This window comes from Trachypithecus francoisi, unplaced genomic scaffold (assembly GCF_009764315.1).
Source record: "Trachypithecus francoisi isolate TF-2019V2 unplaced genomic scaffold, Tfra_2.0 Lachesis_group12, whole genome shotgun sequence".
NCBI classification, from domain to species: Eukaryota; Metazoa; Chordata; class Mammalia; order Primates; family Cercopithecidae; genus Trachypithecus; species Trachypithecus francoisi.
Genome location: NW_022681457.1, coordinates 93413133 through 93435588, shown reverse-complemented (window position 1 = coordinate 93435588; position 22456 = coordinate 93413133). Strand labels below are relative to the sequence as shown.

At 45.2% G+C, this 22456-nt stretch overlaps 2 protein-coding genes across 8 annotated transcripts in view; one reads left to right on the top strand and one right to left on the bottom strand.

Moving 5' to 3' along the window:
• Window positions 1–13394, top strand: part of ZCCHC17 (zinc finger CCHC-type containing 17) — a 72006-nt gene extending 58612 nt beyond the window's left edge. For all 7 annotated transcript variants that reach the window (XM_033227386.1, XM_033227381.1, XM_033227385.1 and 4 more), the window contains one exon: window positions 12482–13394. In XM_033227386.1, coding sequence (XP_033083277.1) covers window positions 12482–12504 — 23 coding nt within the window. In that variant the 3' untranslated portion in view covers window positions 12505–13394. The remainder of the gene's footprint in view (window positions 1–12481) is intronic.
• A 686-nt stretch (window positions 13395–14080) lies between these two features.
• FABP3 (fatty acid binding protein 3) lies at window positions 14081–21270 on the bottom strand. Its single transcript, XM_033227389.1, has 4 exons — window positions 21009–21270; window positions 17519–17691; window positions 16099–16200; window positions 14081–14393 (listed from the first exon to the last, which is right to left on the bottom strand). Exons 1-4 carry the CDS (start codon window positions 21079–21081, stop codon window positions 14340–14342), a joined length of 402 nt encoding a protein of 133 aa, XP_033083280.1. The 5' UTR covers window positions 21082–21270; the 3' UTR covers window positions 14081–14339.
• Window positions 21271–22456: the final 1186 nt, after the last annotated feature.

The window sequence follows — 22456 nt, the reverse complement described above, 5'->3', positions numbered from 1 at the left end:
CATCTTTCATCTCGAGACCTCTCTATACTCATTAAACAGTAACGCCCCCCATTCACCCCTCCTCCCTGCACCTGCAACCACTGTTCTACTTTCTGTCTCGGAACCATATGGTATTTGTCTGTCTGTGACTGGAATATTTCACTTAGCGTAATGTCCTTAAAGTTCATTTGCGTTGTAGCATATGTCAGAATTTTCTTCCTTTTTAAGCCCAAATAATATTCTGCTCTGTGTATTTATTTTTTGAAGGAGTATCTTGTGCTGTTGCCCAGGCTGGAGTGCAGTGGCACAATCATGTCTCACTGCAGCCTCAACTTCCTGGGCTCAAGTGATCCAGGAGTGTGCCACCACACCCAGCTAATTTAGTTTTTGTAAAGATGGGGTCTTGCTGTGTTGCTCAGGCTGGTCTTCAACTCCTGGCCTCAAGCAGTCTTCCCACCTTGGCCTCCCAAAGTGCGGGGATTACAGGCATGAGCCACCACATCCGGCCACATTTTATGTATATAACACATTTTGCTTATCCATTTATTTGTGGTGAACACTTGGGCTGCTTCCATATTCTGGCTATTGTAAATAATGCTGCTGTGAACATGGATATATAAATATCTCTGAGACCCGCCTCTTCTTTCTTTTTGGTATATACCCAGTAGTAGAATTACTGGATCATATATCCTGTTTTTAATATTTTGAGGAACCCCTCTGTTTCCCATTGTACATTCCCATAATGCACAAGGGTTCCAGTGTCTTTACATCCTTGCCAACACTTATTTTCTGGGTTTTGTGTTTTGGAGAGTAGCCATCCTAATGCGTGTAAAGTGACATCTCATTATCGTTTTTATTTGCATTTCCCTAATGATTAGTGATATTGAATACCTTTTCATGTGCTTATTGGCCATATGTTTATTTTCTTTGGAAAAATGGCTATTTAAGTTCTTTGCCTATTTTGCATAAGGTTGTTTATTTTGTTGTTGTTGATATGTAGGAATTTTGATATGTTCTGGATATCAATCCATCAGAGATATATGGTTTGCAAATATTTTCTCCTAATCTGTGGATTGTCTTTTTACTCTGTTGATAGTGTCCCTTTTTACCCCATCAGATTTAGATTTTTTAAAATAGTGGTAAAGAACATATAACATTTACCATCTTAACTATTTTTAAGTGTATGGTTCAGTAATGTTGAGTATATTCATGATAGTATTCATTGCACAAAAAAAATTTAATCTTGGTTAAGTTAAACTTACCTTTTTTCCCTCATTGCTGATGCTTTTAGTGTCATATTCAAGAAATCATTGCCGAATCCAATGTCATGAAGCTTTTCCCTTATATTTTTTCTAAGAGTTTTGTAGCTTTAGCGCTTATGTTTAGGCCTTTGATCCATTTTGAGTTTATTTTTGTATGTATGTACAGAAACACTTTGCATGTAGATCTCTAGTTTTTAAAACACCATAGGTTGAAAAGACTGTCCTTTTCCCCACTGAATGGTCTTGGCACCCTGTTGAAAATCATTTGACCAAATAAGTGAGGATTTATTCTATCACTAGTCTATATGTCTGTCTTTATGTCAGTACCACACTGTTTTGATTACTGTAGCTTTTTAGTACACTTTGAAGTTGGGAATTGTGGATCCTCCAGCTTTGTTCTTTTTCAAGATTGTTTAGGCTACTTGGGGTCCTTTGAAAGATTTCATATGAATTTTAAGATAGATTTTTATATTTTTGCAAATTTTGATAGTGATTGCATTTAATCTGTAGATTGCTTTGGATAGTATGGACATTTCAGCTGTACTAAATCTTCCAATCCATGAAAATTGGATATCTTTCTGTTGATTTGTATCTTCTTTAATTTCAGCAACATTTTGTAATTTTCTGTATACATGTCTTTCATCTCCTTGGTTAAGTTTCTTCCTAAGTATTTTATTCTTTTTGATGCTACTGCGTGAATTGTTTTCTTAATTTTTTTTCCGATTGCTCCTTGTTACTGTATAGAAACAACTGATTTTAGCATGTTGGTTTTGTATTCTGCAACTTTGCTAAATTCATTTATTCGTTCTAACAGGATTTTTTTGTGGAATCTTTAGGGTTTTCTACATAGAAGATCATGTCATCTGTAAACAGAGATAATTTTCTTGCAGATTTAGTTTTTGTTTTTGTTTTTTTCTTTTGAGGCAGAGAGGCAGAGTCTTGCTGTATCGCCCAGGCTGGAGTACAGTCACATGATCATGGCTCACTGCTGCCTTGATGTCCTGGGCTCAAGCCAGATCTAGATTTTTTTTTTTTTTTTTTTTTGAGGCGGAGTCTCGCTCTGTCACCCAGGTTGGAGTGCAGTGGTGGGATCTTGGCTCACTTCAAGCTCTGCCTCCTGGGTTCACACCATTCTCCTGCCTCAGCCTCCCACATAGCTGGGACTACAGGCGCCCACCACCACACCCGGCTAATTTTTTTGTATTTTTAGTAGAGACGGGGTTTCACCGTGTTAGCCGGGATGGTCTCAATCTCCTGACCTTGTGATCCGCCCATCTCAGCCTCCCAAAGTGCTAAGATTACAGATGTGAGCCACTGCGCCTGGCCCAGATCTAGATTTTGTTTTTTTTTTTTTTTTGAGACGGAGTCTCGCTCTGTCGCCCAGGCTGGAGTGCAGTGGCCGGATCTCAGCTCACTGCAAGCTCCGCCTCCCGGGTTCACGCCATTCTCCTGCCTCAGCCTCCCGAGTAGCTGGGACTACAGGCACCCGCCACCTCGCCTGGCTAGTTTTTTGTATTTTTAGTAGGGACGGGGTTTCACATGTTAGCCAGGATGGTCTCGATCTCCTGACCTTGTGATCCGCCCGTCTCGGCCTCCCAAAGTGCTGGGATTACAGGCTTGAGCCACCGCGCCCGGCCCCAGATCTAGATTTTTAACTGTGATTCTGTTTGTATGTTCTAAGCATTATTCTTTCTCTTTTAACCTTTTAGAGGTAAATGGTACTTGTTATATTCCTAAAGTGGTTATATGGATATCTCACTTCTGTGGATCTTTGGTTGAGTCCTTTTGCTGAACATATTGAGTACAATTTTTTATTCCTTTGTTTCTAAAGCTGCTTTGAAATGTGTATTTCAGTTCACCAAGCCAATTATTGAGGATCTGCTAGGTATGAGGCTCTTTACGACCTGCTTAGTCAATCTACTACCCAGCCCTCCATTGCCTTTCACTTAGTAGAGGAATTGTCTGATGAACAATGACAGTAATAATTATTATACATTATTATTTTGTAAAAGTATCTTTGGCTGGGCGCGGTGGCTCATGCCTGTAATCCCAGCACTTTGGGAGGCCAAGGCGATGGATCACTTGAGGTCAGGAGTTTGAGACCAGCCTGACCAACATGGCAAAACCCCATCTCTACTAAAAATACAGAAATTAGCCAGGTGTGGTGGCGAGGGCCTGTAATGCTGCTTGGGAGGCGTGTAGCTACTTGGGAGGCTGAGGCATGAGAATTGCTTGAACACAGGAGGCGGAGGTTGCAGTCAGCCAGGATTGCGCCACTGTACTCCAGCCTGGGCGACAGAGTGAGAGACTCCATCTCAAAAAAAAAAAGTATCTGTGTGTATATGAACTTCTAACTCATGAGTCCTCTTTGATTAAAAAGTTTCCTAGGGACTTTAGAAGGGTATAATTTTCCTCTTGATGCCCACTATTTCTACCAAGATAGCATCTAGCATCATTGTCCTTTCACCTCATTGTTAATCCTGTCATTATCTTTTATGCCTCATATTTGTTTAGTGCTTGCAGTTTATAAAATACCTTCCTTTTTTGTTTCTTTTTATCATTATACAATCCTATGAGATAGCCAGAACAGGTATTATTGTTGGCCATGTTGGCCACCATTTTACACATGAGTAAAATGGAGCTTCAGAGAAATTGACATAACTCACCGGAAGTCACACAAATATAAGAGATAATGCCGTAAAAAGAACCCATGTCTTCAGATTACTAACAATATTCTTTTCTGTATATCACACTTCAGCCATTTATTTAACTCTTCAATTATTCATTTATTGAACAAATATGTATTATCTTCATAGGTATCTAGCATTGTGTTAGGTACTTGACATATCAGGATTCATCAGGTCAGTTTTTGGTGGGTTTTTGTTTTGTTCCCAGCTACCGTTAGCAGCCATGTGATGTTATCTATTGATTTGTTTCTGTTCACAACTGTAAATCAAGATTCCAGCCCTCCTGACTGTTTCCTTTTACCTTCTAAATCTTGGATTCCAGTAGGAGGTTGGTTTTCCTTACCAGTAAAATCATCTGCCTGAGATAGCTTTTTGGTGTGTAAGTGGCAGATTTGGACACTTGTTTCAGGGCTAGTCAGCTCTGGGAGCCAAATATGGAACTGAGTAGATTTGTGAAGGAACATGCCTTTAGCAGTCCATGCTCCTGAGTTGGACAGTGGAGAGGAGGAATGCCTGGCATGTGGAAGGGCATATATAATAGTAACTCGTGAAGTTCAGTTAATGCATTTCTAACAGTTAAAAAAGTAACTCATGAAATAAAGATCATATAGTACCTACACTCAAGCAGCTAATCACATAAGGAGAAAGATAAGCAGCCAAGGTATGTGTGGTGGTAAAGGATAGAAACACATTCCAAGATGAGGTTATTTGATCTTATGGACATCCAAGGACAGGAAATGCAGTGTAGTCAGGCCACCTAGGACTAGAACTGGAAAGTCTCATTAGGTTCTCATCTCTGTTTCTTCACAAGTCTGTTTCATTGCCTCACTTTTTGTAGTCTGGTGGAAGACAATGCAAAGCCTCTAAGACAGAAAATGGTAGACCTGTTGAGGAACCACCAGAAATAGCCCAGAATAAGGAAAGGATGTCACCTTTTACAAATAATGCCTGGTACTTAATAGGAATACATGCACTAACTACCTGTGAGTAGATAGACTTCATAATCTGTGCTCTCTGTCATTCCTTGGGTGTCTTCACTCAGTGAGACCTGCCCTCAGATTGCAGAGTAATAGGTATTGACTCCTGCTGCTGGCAGTGAGCGATAGTGAAGGGAGCAGGGGCAGGAGTAAGAATAGCAGATCTTCCTAACCTTGAGCCTTCCCACCTGTTTTCATTAAAACATACGTGTATTGAATGCCTTTTCCCACAAGTCCAGGATGCATTGGTTTAGTTGTGTGCATCTGGCATCATGAACAATTTTTGTCCCAGTGACTGAATGTTATAAGTAATTTTTCTTGGGCATAATTAGAATAAAAGGAAACTGTGTGTTGCAATTGGAAATGGGCTATGAAGTGGTTGGTAAAATAGAAATGGAGGTTTTGTAGTAAATCCCTGGATAATCTTCTGATGAACTTGTGGTCTGTGCTTTACTGGCCTCTTTCATTAATCATATGCCATCGTAGGTCTTTCTGAATCAGTGTTATGTTATGAGGAAGTATATGCCTTGGGGACCAAGCTGCCCACTGATTATAGTAAACTTTAGATATATTTGATTCAGAATATAATTTTCTTTTGATTTTACTATATGGTTTTCTGCTTTATCATATATAGAAGAACAAGAAATAGGAATGTCATTCTTTGGCTGCAGTGTTAGCTCTGTCCTGCTGTCCAGAGAACTTCTTCTGGTGCCTATACAGAGAAAGGTTGCCAGTCCTGAGCCCACTCAGGGACACGTTCTCTGCCTATTCAGATAGAGCAGAGAGCGTTGCCCAGTGTTGCCTACTCAGAAGCCTTCAGTGGTTCCCTTTCTTCTATGGCATAAAGTCTAAGTTCCTTTAAGACTCTTCACAGTCTGCCCAGCTTCCTAGCATTTTTTCCTACCAGTTTCTTCCCACACACTATACTCCAGCTTCATTCATTAATAGAGCTTCTACTATGTGCTAAGCTCTGTTCTGGCCACTGCAGGTAAAGTACTGAGCAAAACAGGTAAAATCCCTATCTTCATGGCACTTAGATTCTAATGGATGGAGTCGACTGATACAGATAATAAACTAGTAAACAAATACAAAATAGTAAAAATAATGTATCAAGTAATGATAAGTGCTATAGAGAAAAATTAATTTGATTATGGGAGATAGGGAGTCCTAGAATGAGGATGTGGGGAGCAGGTGACTTTCATTTTCAATAGGATGGTAAGGCCAGGCCTTTCTTTCTTTTTTTTTTTCTTTTTTCCTTTGAGATGGAGTTTTGCTCTCGTTGCCCAGGCTGGAGTGCAATTAATGGTGCGATCTCGGCTCACCACAACCTCTGCCTCCTGGGTTCAAGTGATTCTCCTGCCTCAGCCTCCCGAGTAGCTGGGATTACAGGCATGCGCCACTGTGCCCAGCTAATTTTGTATTTTTAGTAGAGATAGGGTTTCTTCATGTTGTTAAGGCTGGTCTTGAACTCCCGACCTCAGGTGATCCACCTGCCTCGGCCTCCCAAAGTGCTGAGATTACAGACGTGAGCCACTGTGCCTGGCCTAGGCCAGATCTTTCTCATGAAGTGTCGTTTGAGTAGATATCAGAAGGAAGTGAGGACACAGGCTATTCAGATAAGTGGAGAGAGAGCATTTCAGCAAATGTAACAGTTGATGTTGGGAAAGAGTGTAGCATGATTAAGGAACATTAAGGACGCCAGTGTGGCTACAGTGTAATGAATGAAAAGAGAGTGGTAGGAGAGGAAGTTAGATCAGAAGGAACCCAGGTCATTGGGGTCTTATAGGTGATTGGGAGGATTTCATCTTTCACTTGAGTGAGATGGATATTATTAGAGGTTTTGAGCAGAAGAATGACATGATCTGACTTCTTTTTAAGAGAATTATTCTGGCTGCTATGTGGAAACTTAGATGGTCAGAAAGCAAGAGTAGAAGCAGTGAGTTGATAGATAATCCAGGTGAGAGATGATGGTGACTTGGACTAGAATGACAGTGGTAAAAATGATGAGAAAGGAGTTGAAGTGTGTATATATTTTGAAGATATAAGAGCAAGTGAGGATGGCATCAAAATTTTTGGACTGAGTAACTGGAAGATTTGAGTTAAGAGAAGAAATGCAGGAGAAGTAAGTGTCGGAGTAGGGAGCAGTCAGGAGTTTAGTTTGAGTTGCTATCTACACAGATGGAAAGAAAGCTGAGAGAGTCTAGGTTTGGGAGGGGGCGGGACATAGAAATTGAGATGCCTATCAGATAGTCAAGTAGACCATAGAGTAGACAATGGATATATAGTTTGGAGTTCAAGGGAGAGGCCCAGGTAAGATATATAAATTTGGGAGTCATCTACATATAGATGGTATTTATGGTCATGAGATCACCTGCAGAGTAAATATAGGGAAGAGAAGGGATTAAAGGACCGAGCCCCAGAGTGCTCAACACTTAGAGGTTATTGAGATGAGGATGAACTAGCAAAGAACTAACAAAGAAGACTGGAAAGGAACAGCCAAGGAAGTTTGTAGAAAAGTAAGAGAATGTGGTAGAAATAACATGAGGAATGTGTTCTAGGTAAGATGGTCTATATCTATCTTGACTGACCAAGTAAATAAGACCCAATAATTGACCACTAGATTTAGCCACGTGGAGGTTATCGGTCATTTTGTTTGTTTGTTTTTGTAGAGACAGGGTCTCACTATGTTTTCCAGACTGGTCTCGAACTCCTGGACTCAGGAGATCTACGTGCCTTTAGAAAATTAAGTACTAGCTGGGTGTGGTGGCTCATGCCTGTAATCCCAGCACTTTGGGAGGCTGAGGCAGGTGGATCACTTGAGGTCAGGAGTTTGAGACCAGCCTGGCTAACGTGGTGAAACCCCAACTGTATTAAAAAAAAAAAAAATACAAAACTTAGCCGGGCGTGGTGGCATGCGCCTATAGTCCGAGCTACTTGGGACGAGAAAGTGATTCAAGGAGAATTGCCTGAACCCAGGAGCCAGATGCTCCAGTGAGCCGAGATCACACTACTGCACTCCAGCCTGAGTGACAAAGCAAGACTCCATCCTAAAAATAAGTAAATAAATAAAATAGAAAATTAAGTACTCAATAAATGTTCGCTGCTATATTCTTTTTTTAGTTTTTGCTTTTATTTTTGTTTTTCTCTCACACTGAGCTGCTGCTATCCTGTTTTAGAACTATAGTGAAAATGGGTAGATTAGCTGCCCTAGCAAGGGATATGTGCTTTTCCTAGAGAGCAGTCTTTGAGATGTTTGAGCAGTGGCTTCTTTCCAGTGACCCTCTTGACCTGCACCATGGGCTCATACCCCTATGCCATTTAAAAATTTTTTTATTTTTAATTTTCTATTTCCATCTGATACTTGAATCCATGTCTTTTTTTACCCATTGTCTTGTTTCCCTTCTCACTTGAATGAAGTTGAGAGAGCAGAAGCTTGGTTCATCTTCTGGCTCTGTTTTCCACCACCCCAACTCCCAACTTTGCTTCTGAACTATAACTTTTTTTTTTTTTTTTTTTTGAGACAGAGTTTCGATCTTGTTGCCCAGGCTGGAGTGCAATGGCACAATCTCAGCTCACCCCAACCTCTGCCTCCTGGGTTCAAGCGATTCTCTTGCCTCAGCCTCCCGAGTAGCTGGGATTACAGGCATGCACCACCACGCCTGGCTAATTTTGTTTTTGTGTGTGTATGTGTTTTGTTTTTTGTTTTGAGACAGAGTTTTGCTCTTCTTGCCCGGGCTGGAGTGCAGTGGCGTTATCTCGGCTCACTGCAGCCTCCGCCTCCGAGGCTCAAGCGATTCTCCTGCCTCAGCCTCCCAAGTAGCTGGGATTACAGGCATGCGCCACCACGCCCAGCTGATTTTGTATTTTTAGTAGAGACAGGGTTTCTCTATGTTGGTCAGGCTGGTCTCAACCTCCTGACCTCAGGTGATCCACCCACCTTGGCCTCCCAAAGTGGTGGGATTACAGGCATGAGCCACGGCAACCCGCTGAATTATAACTTCGGATGTGATTGTTCTTTCGTTCTGTAGCTCAAGGCTAGACACACAGGGAGAAAGACACCATTTGCTGGAGGATTAGATTGTCTTTGTTCAGGCTGCAAAAGAGCTTTTGCATCAAAGTTGAGGTCTAGGAGAAGGCCATCTCCTTGAGCCCTTCGTGCTAACTAGAGTCCATGTTCCAGCATGCCAGGACTCTGTAGTGATTTGTTTTTATCTTCCCTCCTCCTGAGCCTTCATCGTTGAGAACCAAGTGGAAATAGTGCCAAACTCTTGTGTTAGAAAGTATAGTGGTTTTGCCGCTTTAGCCTTGGTCGACTCACTTTACATTTCTGAGTTGCAGTTTTTCCATCTGTAAAATGGGAATAATAACTAATAAATTTTGACTCTACAGGCTATTATTATAAGATAAGGATGCAAAAAGCTTGATAAACTAAAGCACTGTTTAGGTGTAAGGCAGTATTATTACTCTCCTCACTTCTTTATCCAGACTGGACCAGGCTTGCAGGGAACTGGTGCCAGACTCTGTATTTTCATTTTCACTTTCCCAGTATCTTCCGCTATGTAAGGGGCAGAACCCAGTGAGGCTCCTGACCCCATAATATCCTGTGATGGACTTCCATGGTCTTGCCCTCCAGGAAGGTTCAGCAACATAGCTAAACTTGATTGCCAACTCTCAGCTCCCCCCAGCCATGGTTGGTTATAGCTTGGTAATGTGGGTCTGAGAAGCTTTGTTCCCTTCTCTCTACTCCATTGGAGATGCCAAGGAAGAATTGTTATTTCATCTCCTCTTAAAACGTTGACTTATCTCCTGTAGGTGCTTGGCCAGGCTGTCAGAACATCCTGGGAATTAATGAAAGAAAAATACATAATAGCTCCCACTAAGTGACTATAATGTGCCAGGCACTATAGTTAGTGCTTATCTTGTTTAAACCTGATAGCATCCTTTGAAATAGGTACTTACTATTTCCAGTTGACTGAAAAGAAAACTGAGGTTCAAAAAAGTTAAATCTCTTGTTCTAAGTCACATAGTGAGTTAAGTTGCAGAGCTAGAATTTGAACTTAATTCTATCTTATTCCAAAATTTGTTGTTCTAATGACCATACCATGAGGCCTCGTGTTGCTATACAGAAAGAGGGGCCATGTACTACATAAGAAAACTCAGGAGATTTCCATTCATATGATCTACTTGAAGATCCCAACTGTACCTATGTGATCTGGGACGAGCGGCTTTCAACTTTTCCAAGCCTTAGATACTATCTCATTAACTTGTCACCATAGGTGTTTTTTTTTTTTTTTTTTTGCTTGTTTGTTTGTTTGTTTTGGCAAGGGGTTATTTATTTATTTGAGGCAGGGTCTTGCTCAGTTGCCCAAGCTGGAGTGCAGTGGTGGGATTATGGCTCACTGCAACTTCCAACTCTCGGGCTCAAGCAGTCCTCCCACCTCAGCTTCCTGAGTAGCTGGGACTACAGGCTTGCGGGACCACACCCGGCCAATTTTTGTATTTTTAGTAGAGACAGGGTTTCACCATGTTGGCCAGGATCGTCTCAATCTCCTAACTTCATGATCCACCTGCCTTGGCCTCCCAAAGTGCTGGGATTACAGGCCTGAGCCACCGCGCCTGGCCAGTAGATGTTATTCTTATCTCCAGTTTACATTTGAAGGGAACAGGCCTCAGTGAGTTGAGATGACTTGCCCACGGATGCAGAATAGTAAATGGCAGAGCCACAACTCAGGTCCAGGTCTGTCTGACATCTGCTTCAGTGTTCTTTCCACCATTTTTCACAGCCAGCTCCTAAGACCTGGTGTATCATTCAGCTAGATTTATAGCTCTGAGTGTGCTGGTTGGAAGCTGACATCCTTTTCTGCTCTCTCTCTCCTCCCATACTTTCTCCCTCTTCTTAGAAACCTTACAGAGGCAATATAGGTATTTGAAATTCAAAGAAGAGATTTATGCCGTGCTTAAAATCTGCTCATGCTGCCCCATTAGACACCTGGGAATCTGCCTCTCGTCCTTTGTATGGGTTTGTACTGTTACTTTGGTAGCATGGTGTGGTGGGTATAGTTTTGGGAAAGTTCTTTCTCAGCTCTTTTCTTTATGAATATAATCTTGCGAAGTGGCTGTAAAGTTAGAGATGATGAATATTCAAGGGTAGAAAGTACAGGCTTATTATTTGATGGCAGTTATTTCCCCTGGCACCAGGATCTAATAGAAACCAGAATAGGAGTCAGGAGTTCTAAATCTTTTACTCCTGTTCTTTGACCTTGGATATGTGAGTCACTGTTTCTAGATAGACTGGCTAGTCTTTAGGGACCCCTTTCAGCTTTAATATCCTGCACTTTAAAAAATAAAAGTAGGCCGGGCGCGGTGGCTCAAGCCTGTAATCCCAGCACTTTGGGAGGCCGAGACGGGCGGATCACGAGGTCAGGAGATCGAGACCATCCTGGCTAACCGGTGAAACCTCGTCTCTACTAAAAATACAAAAACTAGCCGGGCGAGGTGGCGGGCGCCTGTAGTCCCAGCTACTCGGGAGGCTGAGGCAGGAGAATGGCGTAAACCCGGGAGGCGGAGCTTGCAGTGAGCTGAGATCCGGCCACTGCACTCCAGTACGGGCGACAGAGCGAGACTCCGCCTCAAAAAAAAAAAAAAAAAAAAAAAAAAAAAAAAAAAAAAAAAAAAAAAAAAAAAAAAAAAAAAAATAAAAGTAATAAGATGCTTGTTTTAAAAAAACCAAATTGGACAGAAGTATTTGAAGGAAAAAGTGAAAGACCCATATCCTTTCCCCCATTCAATTCATTCCCAATGTGTAACATTTATTACCAGTTTGATGTATCCTTTTCAGTGTTCTCTGTGTACACTAAATATACACAAGTATGTATAACATACACACTTTATATCATGTGCATGTATATATGAATACACATGTATGTGTGATACACACTGGAACCTACAATACTTATTATGTCTTGGTTCTTTTACTTAACATGTTTTAGCTGTTTTTTTCTTGTTAGTACTTAAAGATTTACTTTATTGTTTTCAATGTCTTATACTTTATTAAGTGTTGGCTGGGCATGGTATCTCACACCTGTAATCCCAGCACTTTGGGAGGCCAAGGTGGGCAGATTGCTTGAGTTTAGGAGTTTGAGGCCAGCCTGGGCAACATGGAGAAACCCCATCTCCATAAAAATTAGCAGCGTGTGGTGATGCATACCTGTGGTCTCTCCCAGCTACTTGGGAGGCTGAGGTGGGAGGATTGCTTGAGCCCAAGAGATTGAGGTTGCAGTGAGCTGTGATCGTGCCACTGCACTGCACTCCAGCCTGGGCAACAGAGCGAGACTGTCTAAAAGAAAATCAAGTGGTCCCCTATTGATTATGTGCTATAATTTTTCCTTTTTTAGAGATGAGATCTCGCTATGTTAGCCAGGTTGATCTTGAACTCCTGGCCTCAAGCATTCCTCGCACCTCGGCCTCCCAAAGTGCTAGATTGCAGATGTGAGCCATTGCACCTGACCGATTATGTGCTATGATTGTTTAAAGCAAATATACACTACAATGTTGATTTTTAAAATTTTCTTTTCAGGAGAAGAAGAAAAAGAAACATAGAGATAAGAAGTCATCTGACTCTGACAGCTCAGACTCTGAGAGTGATACAGGCAAGAGGGCAAGGCACACATCAAAAGACAGCAAGGCAGCAAAGAAGAAGAAAAAGAAGAAGAAGCACAAGAAGAAGCACAAGGAGTGAGAGCAGAAAGAGTGTAGGGGGTGGTTGAGAGTAAGGAACCAGGAGCCTTATTCCTTGAGACTCCTGGAAAGACTCAATAGTGAGAATGTAGCCTCCCACCCCATTAACTTTGCTTCCATGGGAGATGGCTTCCCCTCATGCAACAGGCAGGTTTGGGAGTTAGAGGTCAAAAGCAGCTGCCTGAATGAGTTGTTGTTTCCTTGTCACTCCTGGTACTTTTGCAAGTGAACCCTGCAGCTCACCCATTCATTTGCCCAACTTCTTCATTTAGCAGGAGGTCCTATTACCCTTTCCAGCTGCCACTGCCAGAGCTGGATTCCTGTAAAGGAGTCCAGGCTAGAGCCACAGAGACTGTTGTGGAGGTGAGTTCGACTGTAGTTAGAGAAGAGTGATTGGACCCTTCCTATTGGTCTGTCCTAGGCCGATTGGTGGGTGATCTCTCCTGCATCCAACATGGGAGCAGAGAGAGACTGGCAGCAGGAGGGGGAACATGGTGAGAAGTGGTGCTCACTTCTCCCATTCCTCCTAACATAGTTCTATGCTAGAAGTGGCGTCCAGCGGCCACAGCTAGAAAACAGTCTGCAGTGTGACTTAACTTGTGTATTGCATTCCAGCAGATGACTGAACCAGACAGCGAAGCCAAGATCATTGTTCTACTTTGTATTTACTACTGTGTGAATCAGTTGATTCTACTTCAGGTCCTTGCTTAAATTCCTGTCACTAAATGGAAATCTGTTTGGTTTTAAACTTACCGAAAGTTATTTTTCCTATAATCCTTCTTCCTGGGTAACTTACAGACTTAAAGTCACTGAGCCTGCATTAGCTGACAAAAACATTTAATATGTTACCTTAGACCTTGGAAAGATGCCCAGCAGAGGTACAGAGCCAAAGGCACTAGCATATCACAGCCTTCTTGGGAGATCAGTTATAAGCCCTCCCTTTTATAATGATCAGATGCCCTCTTCCCTCAGAGTTGATTAGAGAAGCAGTAAGAATTTGTAGTGATGAGTACTAGCCTGGTGCACAGGTCAGCATTCCTCTTGGCCAGTGGTCATTTTCTCCCACCACCATGGTACAAGCCTGGGTTCTGTGCCCTGAAACTGAATTCTGGAAAGGGAGAGACTATAGCATTTCACAGAGAACAGCCAGACCCAAGAGCTTCAGTGTAGGATGGGCCTGAAGTGACAGTTCAGTAGCCAAACCTGGGGAAGCCCCATCACTGACTGAACTAGGTCATTTGACCATGTTGAGGGGGGCAGTGTAAAGGCAAAGTGTAGGTACAGCTGTTTTATTATTGAATGTGTAAGGTGATCAGCTGATTAACAGGCTCCGAGACTGTCCATTTCAGTCTCCCATCCAGTGCTTCTTCCTGAGTAACCTTCAGGCAGTTATTTCTGCCCACTGTCTGACACACAGGATAAACCAAGACTCTCAGAGTTATGTTACCAAAGGCAAAAAGGCAACTGGGTGGTCTTGGCTCTGCTTTATTGACCTCAGAGCACCCTGTGAGTGCAGTTAAAAAAAAAAAAAAAAACACATACACAATGGGAACTGGAACTGGATCCCGGCCAGTGGCACCTGACCTCAGAAGAATTCGTGGATTTGTACAAAATGCAGAGGAAGAAATGAGGCGATGTGGTGCTGAGTCGAGGGGTAGCCAATTGACAGAGTAGTAGTCAGCAACAGTGCAGTCAGGTCATGCCTCTTTCTCATAAGTGCGAGTGCAAACTGCAGTGCCGTGGGTGAGTGTCTGGAAGAAAAGACAGAGTGAGATGGGGGGTGGAGCCAGGAAGGCCATTGCGAGCATTCTACCCTCCCTTCCTCCTGATAATTGTCACTTGAGTTCCTACTATGTGCCAGCTGTACGTGTGTGTGTGTGTATAAATTTTTTTTCTGATAATGTACAGCAAATCCTTAAGACAGGCATTGTAATTCTTATTTTAGAGATTTGGAAAAAACAAGCCTTTAGAGAGGAAGTAATCTGGTCAAGATCCTGAGTGTTTCTCCTTCCCTTATACCATTTGGCTTCCTTCATCCTTAGTGTCTAAGATGGTGCCTGGCTTATAGTTGACAAATAGGAAAAATATCCAGAGACTCAGGAAAGGACCGTATTTGGCTACTAACTCCAATCCTTCCCTAACTTAGAGTAGTGCCAGGGCCAGAGCCCTGTACCTCCCACTGTCCAGTCTGGTATCATAGAGCCAGACCCATGGCCTCACCATAGTTGGCCATGAGAGTTGCCCACTGAGAATTTGGTCCTGCATATCACATCCCCACCAAAACTAGGCACCTCATTCCAAACTTCAAGGGGACCCCTGTCCCACGTGAGTGCAAGAATGCAGTTAGGAGGTTATGCTGACCCAAGAAGCTGTGCAGTGAAGATGCCTAGGTGAAAAACCTGAGGCCCTGCAGTTAGGCAGAATCTACAGTTGGTTGCTCTCCCTGGGTCTGGGGGGAATTCAGTCAAGGCTTGAACAGATCTGCCAGCCTGGCTGTGGTACTTCCTACCCAGGCAGTAGTGAAGTAGTTGCAGTAGGCCAGACATAGAAAGCATGAAAATGGGGTAGGACTAGAATGGGGAAGAAAGGACTGTACTGTCATTCAGTTTCCCCACCAGTCACGAGCCTGTCCCTGCAAGTGACAATGCAGTCCTAGGGAGGAGAGGAAAGGGAATGCTGAGATAGGCAATGGGAGCCCCTCCTAGAGGGCCTGGGATCAGATTTGGCCCTGTTTTCTACTTCCTGAGGCGAGGCAAGGTAGAAACACAGGAAGAGCAAACAAAGGACATGGAGTACGTGCTGTGTTCCTCAATCAGTGATGCTTTGTGCTGTGCATACACTGTCTCTTACAGGCTTCCAGCAGCCCTACAAGGTTGGTATTATACCCATTTTACAGTTGCACTTGGAGAAGGTGATTTGCCCACAGTCATGTAGCCTATAAGGTAAGATTTGGCCGGGCGCGGTGGCTCAAGCCTGTAATCCCAGCACTTTGGGAGACCGAGACGGGCGGATCACGAGATCAGGAGATCGAGACCATCCTGGCTAACTCAGTGAAACCCCGTCTCTACTAAAACATACAAAAAACTAGCCAGGCGAGGTGGCGGGCGCCTGTAGTCCCAGCTACTCGGAGGCTGAGACAGGAGAATGGCATAAACCCGGGAGGAGGAGCTTGCAGTGAGCTGAGAACCGGCCACTGCACTCTCCAGCCCGGGCGACAGAGCGAGACTCCATCTCAAAAAAAAAAAAAAAAAAAAAGGTAAGATTTGAGTCCCAGCCTGTGTGAGTCCAAAACCACTACACAAAAAATTCCCACCTGATACCACCCTGACCCTGCAACCACTCATTTGTCCCAGCTTCTGTGGCTCTCAGGGGAGGACTTGGCTTTTTAGAACAGGCTTGGTTGAAAGAGCAGTAGTAATAACCAATCAGATATGGCTCCAAAGTTGCCCATCTTACCAGGATGAGTTTTCCATCAATTAGCTCCCGCACAAGTGTCGTCTCCTGCCCGTCCCATTTCTGCAGGTGAACAAGTTTCCCTCCATCCAGTGTCACAATGGACTGTGGAAAGAGAGTATAGGCCTGAGCTGTCATCTTAGTCAGGATTGAGGGGCAGGGTGGGGTCTGGACACTGGGGCCCCAGAGGACACAGCCTTTGACCCAAACTAGTGATGGTGTGAGGACAAGAGCTCAGGCAGTCCACCTCCCAGCTAACCCTGCAGGACATCTAGTTTACCTCCAGCCTCTGCTCCACTACTGCCTTGCTGGGGAAGAGGCCTTCAGATATTAGGCAAGGAGGGAGAGGCAGGCAGTATGGTGGAGCCAGAGCCTGGCTCTGAGAAGTACCACAAGCCTTCAAGATAGACACTTATCTGTACTCTAGGTGATACCTGCAGCCTGGTCCCCTCAGATACAGGTGGGATTTACTAGTCTGTCCCTGCGATAATGTCTAAAAGACCCTTAGCAATAGGAAGTATTGGATAATTAGACTTCCTGGCCTGTATTCCTACACCTTTTCTTGGTCCATATCATGTGACCTCTTTAGCCGACAAGCTATGAGGAAGAGGAAACAGCTGATGGGGCTGAATGATAGTGTCATGATAGAACACTGCTATAGGGACACCCTATAGAGGTCAAAGCCCCTAAGTTCTCTCACTCCCATGCCTGGCCTGGAAGGCTGAGGCAAGCTGCCAAGACAGTCACTGCAGGGTGACAGAACCCTGGGAGAAGGGGCTAAGGTTTGGTGGAAAGACACTGCAAACACATTCATGACAAGGTGAATGCCCTATCACGGAACATAGCTCTTCCTGCCTGTCCGCTGGCAACATCGGAAATAGTTTGTCAGGTTCATTGGCCATGTCTGAGAGTTAGAAGTTGAAGCGGCATCTGAGTAGGTGGCTTCTTGTTCCTGGTTGCCTTTTTTGCTGCTGGAGGCCACAAATGACCTCACTCAATGGAGAGCCCTGACTTCTGGGCATCATTCCTAAAGCACTTCAGGTCACAGCCATGGCCACATAACTCCGCCATCTATGGAAGGGGAAAGAAACCTAGAGCTACTGCATACCTTGCACAGGGTCACCCAGCTGGAGCTGGAGTAGATACTGAGGTCAGAAGAACATCCTGGCTCTGTGCTGCCCATTCTGAGGCAGACAATAGATGAATCCCAAGAAGGGAGGGAAGAAAACAAGAGGACAGAACTGACAGGTATTTAGCATCAGTGGCATTCCAGCACTACACAGGCTTTATGAACCTTGTTTCATTTAAATTCCCCATGATAGTCTGCCCCTCAGGGTGCAATACCAGAGAGCCAAGACTACCAGCCTATTCTCCTTTAGAGTCTCAGCACTCTCCATTCCCAACCCCTGTTTCCCTGACTTACCTTGACCTTCCTGTCATCTGCTGTTGTCTCATCAAACTCCACCCCCAGCTTGAAGTTGATCTCTGTGTTCTTGAAGGTGCTGTGTGTTTTTAGGGTGAGAATGTCCCCGTTCTTTTCAATGATTGTGGTAGGCTTGGTCATGTTGCCCACCTGCCTGGTAGCAAAACCTACTCCTGAGGGTAGGGGGAAGATTATGAGTATATGAGCTCGGGTAGAGAAGCAGTGTACAAGAAACTCAATGCATAACTCTCAGGCCTGGGTATGGGGAAGTGGAGGACTGTATCTTTCAAAGCCTTTACATGGGAATTTTAAAATTCAGTCTTGCCCTTCGTTCTGTTTGGTGAACACAGATTACTAATCCCGTTAGACAGATGAGATACTTAAGGAATAGCGATGCCATAGCAAGTCAGTGGCAGAGCTGGGATTAGAATAAGTTACTATTGGGCTGAGCGTGGTGGCTCACGCCTGTAATCACAACACTTTGGGAAGCCAAGGCAGGTGAATCACATGAAGCCAGGAGTTCAAGACCAGTCTGGCCAATATGGTGAAACCCTGTCTCTACTGAAAATGCAAAAAATTAGCCAGATGTGGTATGTGCCTGTAATCCCAGCTACTCAGGAGGTTGAGGCTGAGAATTGCTTGAACCTAGGAGGTGGAGGTTGCAGTGAGATTGTGCCACTGCACTCCAGCCTGGCCAATAGAGTGAGACTCCATCTCAAAAAAAAAAAAAAAGTTAAGTACTATGAACTTTTTGTGTAGTAAGAACTGTACATGTTATCTCATTTAGTTCTTCCTGTTCCTCTGAAGACTGTTTCCACGTTACAGATGCAAAAAGAGAGGTAAAGCCCAGGGTCACAAATCTGATACTGAAGCCCGGAATTGTCTGACTCCAGAGCTTGCTTAAGTGCTCAGCTATACTACCTCCCAAGGCTGGAGCATAAGGCTGAGGAAAGAAGAGAAACGTAGACTTTCCCTTCCAAAGCCTTAGGCATAAGAGTTTTCCAACTTTGGAAGTTTTTACCCTGAAACTAAGAAGCGTTAGTACTCTTGTCCCTTATATATGGCAACCCATCATTTTCAAAGCCTGTTATCTATGATCTAGGAGTTAGGTACAAAGGAAGTATCTGTCCTATTGTACAGATTGAGGAGGAGCCTAAAGTGGTAGCAACAATGAGTTAGACTCAAACCCGTCTCCTGACTCCCCGTCTAAGGCTCTACGGAGACTTCCTGACCCAAGCATGGCTTCCTTGGGTACTGGGCAAAGTCCTAAGTGTCCTGCAAACAAGTAAAGAACAAAGAACTAATCATGACTGCCCCCTCTCCCCACAGCAGCTTACGCTGAGCTGTCCTCCAAGGCAAAGGTGAGGCAGGAGGCAGCCCAGTGTAGTGAAGTGGTGTGTGTAAAGTCTCCAAATGTACCTGGCTACATAGTGCTTGCTGGAAGCTAGGTACTCTGCACATGCCTTACATGGGTTTTACTTAATGCTTGTAACAGCCCAGAAGCGTAGATTATCCCCAATTTACAATGAAGAGAGTGAAGTGTCTTGTCTAAATTCAAACAGAATAAACTGACATAGATTTGAATCTAGGCTCCAAAACTGTTGACTATTTTCACTGGGCAACTCTGCCCAGCACATACTCAGTCCAGGCCACCAGTTGTGCCTGTGGTCACTGGTACTAGACGGGACCTCTTTGCCCCTTGAGAGCCCTAGGTCTGTAGCAGAAGGGGCAGGGGCTGCCTCTGCCGTTATGCTATCAGCCCACCTTTGCTTAGCCAGGGAGCAACTTGGCCTTGCCCCTTGGTATCAGGATGAGTCAGGCCAATCACACTCCCCTGCACAGAGCAGGACCTTGTCACAGCACTGGGAGCTCTGTTCACTTAGGACCTACCCAGAGGTATGGAGTGTTTGAAAAGGAAACCACCGCGGTATGAGTGAGGGTCTGAACCAAGAGAAACTAAGAATATTGAGCTGACAGAATTTAGGAGACTCGGGGAGATCTGGGTTCTACTTAGAAATGAAGCCAGCACTATTTACTGAGAGCTGAGGAGGGTATTTTCCCAGGCTTTCCATTCCTACGATAAGAATGCAGGCTGCCTTAACATAAGCTGCTGAAAGGTAACAGGACTTCAGGGAGACCAGCCCGCCAACCCAACTTGGGGCAGAATGAGGGAACAAGAATGGTAAAGTTGTTGCAGCTCAGTTCAAGGACTCAGCTCTGGCCCAGCTTTGGAAGGAGGAACTAAATCTGGGCATTCCAACTTCCCAGTAGCTGCTGGGCTGTGTTCGTGGGGGTTGGGGGATGGTCCTCTAAGAATGACTGCCTACCTGGAATTATTGGGCATAGCGCCCAGGATAGGGTAGGGGCTGTTGAGAGCTTTGACCTCTCCATCTAAGCCCAACGCAGTAGAAGAAGGGCTGAGGTCAATAATTAGCTAAGCAGTTCCTACTTTTCCCACTCCGGGGCCTGTAGGGTAGTGGGAAGAGCTCTGACTTACAGATCTAGAAACCTTAGGTTTTCGTTTTGGCTCTGCTGTGGAATTGTTATAATACATTTCTACTCTCCTGGTTTCAGTTTCCCTGCTGAACTAGATGGTATGGGAATCTCCAAGTTCCTTACCTGTAAGATTCTTTGAATCGTTATTCTTCTTCATCCCAACACCACAGCAGTTCTCCACATCCTCCTAAACCAGTGACCCTCCCTCCCAGGTCTTGACCTTGCTCTGGGACCCTCTACTGCACATCAGAAGTCCAATGGCTTTCTCTGCCTACCCCTTGCACAGGTGGGTGAGCCTTGGGTTGCAGGAAAGGCCCAGCTGATGATGGGCCTCTTGCCCCACCCTACCCCAAGGCTCACAGACAGTGATTAAAGCCTGGTTACATAGACTGCAGGACAAGGTCAGACTGGCTGATGAGAAAGAGGGCATTCTCTTGCAAGAATTCTCTTCCCTAATCCAACATGGAGAGATGGGGATTGCTGCTTACTGCAGGTTCCTGTCTTATGTCCTTCTCATATCTGATTCACTGATCCACGGTTTTTTCCCCACTAATCTTTTTCCTCCTAGGTATTTCCTACTTGTTTAAGGTCATAGTACACTCCCTAGCTGCCCCATTACCTTTCTGGGTTCAGTCTCCTCCAATTTCTAAACTACCTATGCCCCTGTTCTTTTTCTCCCCTGGCTAGACTCCCCTTCCTGTGATCAGTGTTCTTTTTCCAAACCCTCCTCCTTCCTCCAAATCATATATCCCTCTTCCTGGAAAGAGCCTCCCACACAGCTGCCTCCTTCCTCCACCTCCCTACTGTAGTCTCTAACCAAATTTGGACCACCAAAGCCCCCTCCCTACAGGCCCTATCTGCTCTAGCCCAGGCTGCCATCTCCGCGCTCCCCTATTGCCAGGTCTTAACTAGGAGGGATGCAGCAGGAGTGCTGCGTGGGGCTAGGCACCGCTACCAACCCAAGCCAGCATCCTGAGCCCCGCGGCTTGCTCACCGATTGACTTCATGTAGTCATCGAAATTCTTGCTGTCCACTAGCTTCCAGGTGCCCAGGAAAGCGTCCACCATAGTGATGCTGGGCTAGGCTGAGAAAAGCTACAAGAGAGCAGACGTGCAAGGGTTCCGACGGCGGCTCCCTGGCCGGGCTGCCGCTTTAAATAGCCCTCGCATCACATGAGGAGACGTGGCCCACGCCCCCAGCTCCCGAAATAGGAAGCCCCAGGCTAGGGCTCACCCAGGAGGGGCTGGTCCGCCCATCCCCCAACCCACCGAGGTGGGTGGGGACCAGCCAGTGGCGCCCTGCTTGCCTGCGTCAGCGCCAGTGCCTGGCCCCCGAGTCCCTACCCCAGTCTGGCAGGACCTTCTCCGTTTCCTGGCCTCTAGACACTCTGGAATCTGAGAAGGCAGCAGCCGGCACCAGCCCGAGAGCTAGGGCGCATGGCATGGATATCTTCCGTCCCCCAGTCCCTCTTTGAGCTTGGGTTCAGAGCAGAGATGAGACTAGAAAAGGAAAACGCCCTTGGGCTGGTGCCCATGCCTGGAAAAGCTCTGGTTGACTTCTGGTACAGGCATCTCTCCTCGTTTTACAAGTGAGGAGCCCGAGGCTGAGAGGGGAACTGACAAGGTCTCAAGAAATAGGAGGGGGTGAATGGAGCTCAGATTGCAAACTTGGTCTAGCGGGCTTCAGAGCTCGCGCTCTCCCTTCACTCTCACTGCCTGGTGGCGGAGACAGTCACCATGGGCTCGGTCTGCGGCTGAGCTGACCTTGTCCTCCGCCTGTTTTGAGCAAAAGCCTGACCCTTCGCGCCCCGCCCGCCTCACACGTGCTTGCCCCTCCCTGCGGAATGTCTCCTACTAGCCCTCCTCCCTCCCCACCCTACCCCACACCACCATCCAACTCCCCACCCGCCCCTGCAAGTGCTCGGAGCTTTTCCGGTTTCTTCTCACAGCTCCGAGCTTTAGCTCAGGTCGTTCCCAGTTCCCCTCCTTCAGAAATTCTCCCAATTCGGTCAGCTCTTGGGGCAGGGCCCATGGCTGCCTTCCCCACCTGCCGCTCTTTCTTTGACCTGTGCACACTAGCAAGCCGCCTGGACTTTTGGGTAATTTGCTGCCTCCTTTTGAGAGCCTGCTGTGCGTGGTTTGTCACTGTATAGTTTACTAAGCACTTTCAGTAAAAATAAGACCCGCCTTGTATTGCTCTTTATTGCATGCTGAGGGCTTTAGGTGTATTATTTCATTGAACTTTTTATTTTATTATTATTTTTTAGAGACAAGGTCTCTCGCTGTGTCTCCCAGGCTGGAGTGCTGTGATGCCATCATAGGTCACTGCAGCCTCAAACTCCTGGGCTCAAGGGATCCTCCCACCTTAGCCTCCCCAATAGCTGGGACTGTAGGCACATGCCACCACACCTGGCCTCATTGAACTTTTAAAGCAAAATCCATG

Bases quoted from the DNA above. Each gene is read 5' to 3' on its own strand.
- FABP3 (XM_033227389.1), bottom strand. From the start codon at position 21,081: ATGGTGGACGCTTTCCTGGGCACCTGGAAGCTAGTGGACAGCAAGAAT. The intron at 17,692-21,008 runs GTGAGCAAGCCG...CCCTACCCTCAG, and splicing joins TGACTACATGAAGTCAATCG to GAGTAGGTTTTGCTACCAGG. The intron at 16,201-17,518 runs GTAAGTCAGGGA...CTCTTTCCACAG, and splicing joins CAGATGACAGGAAGGTCAAG to TCCATTGTGACACTGGATGG.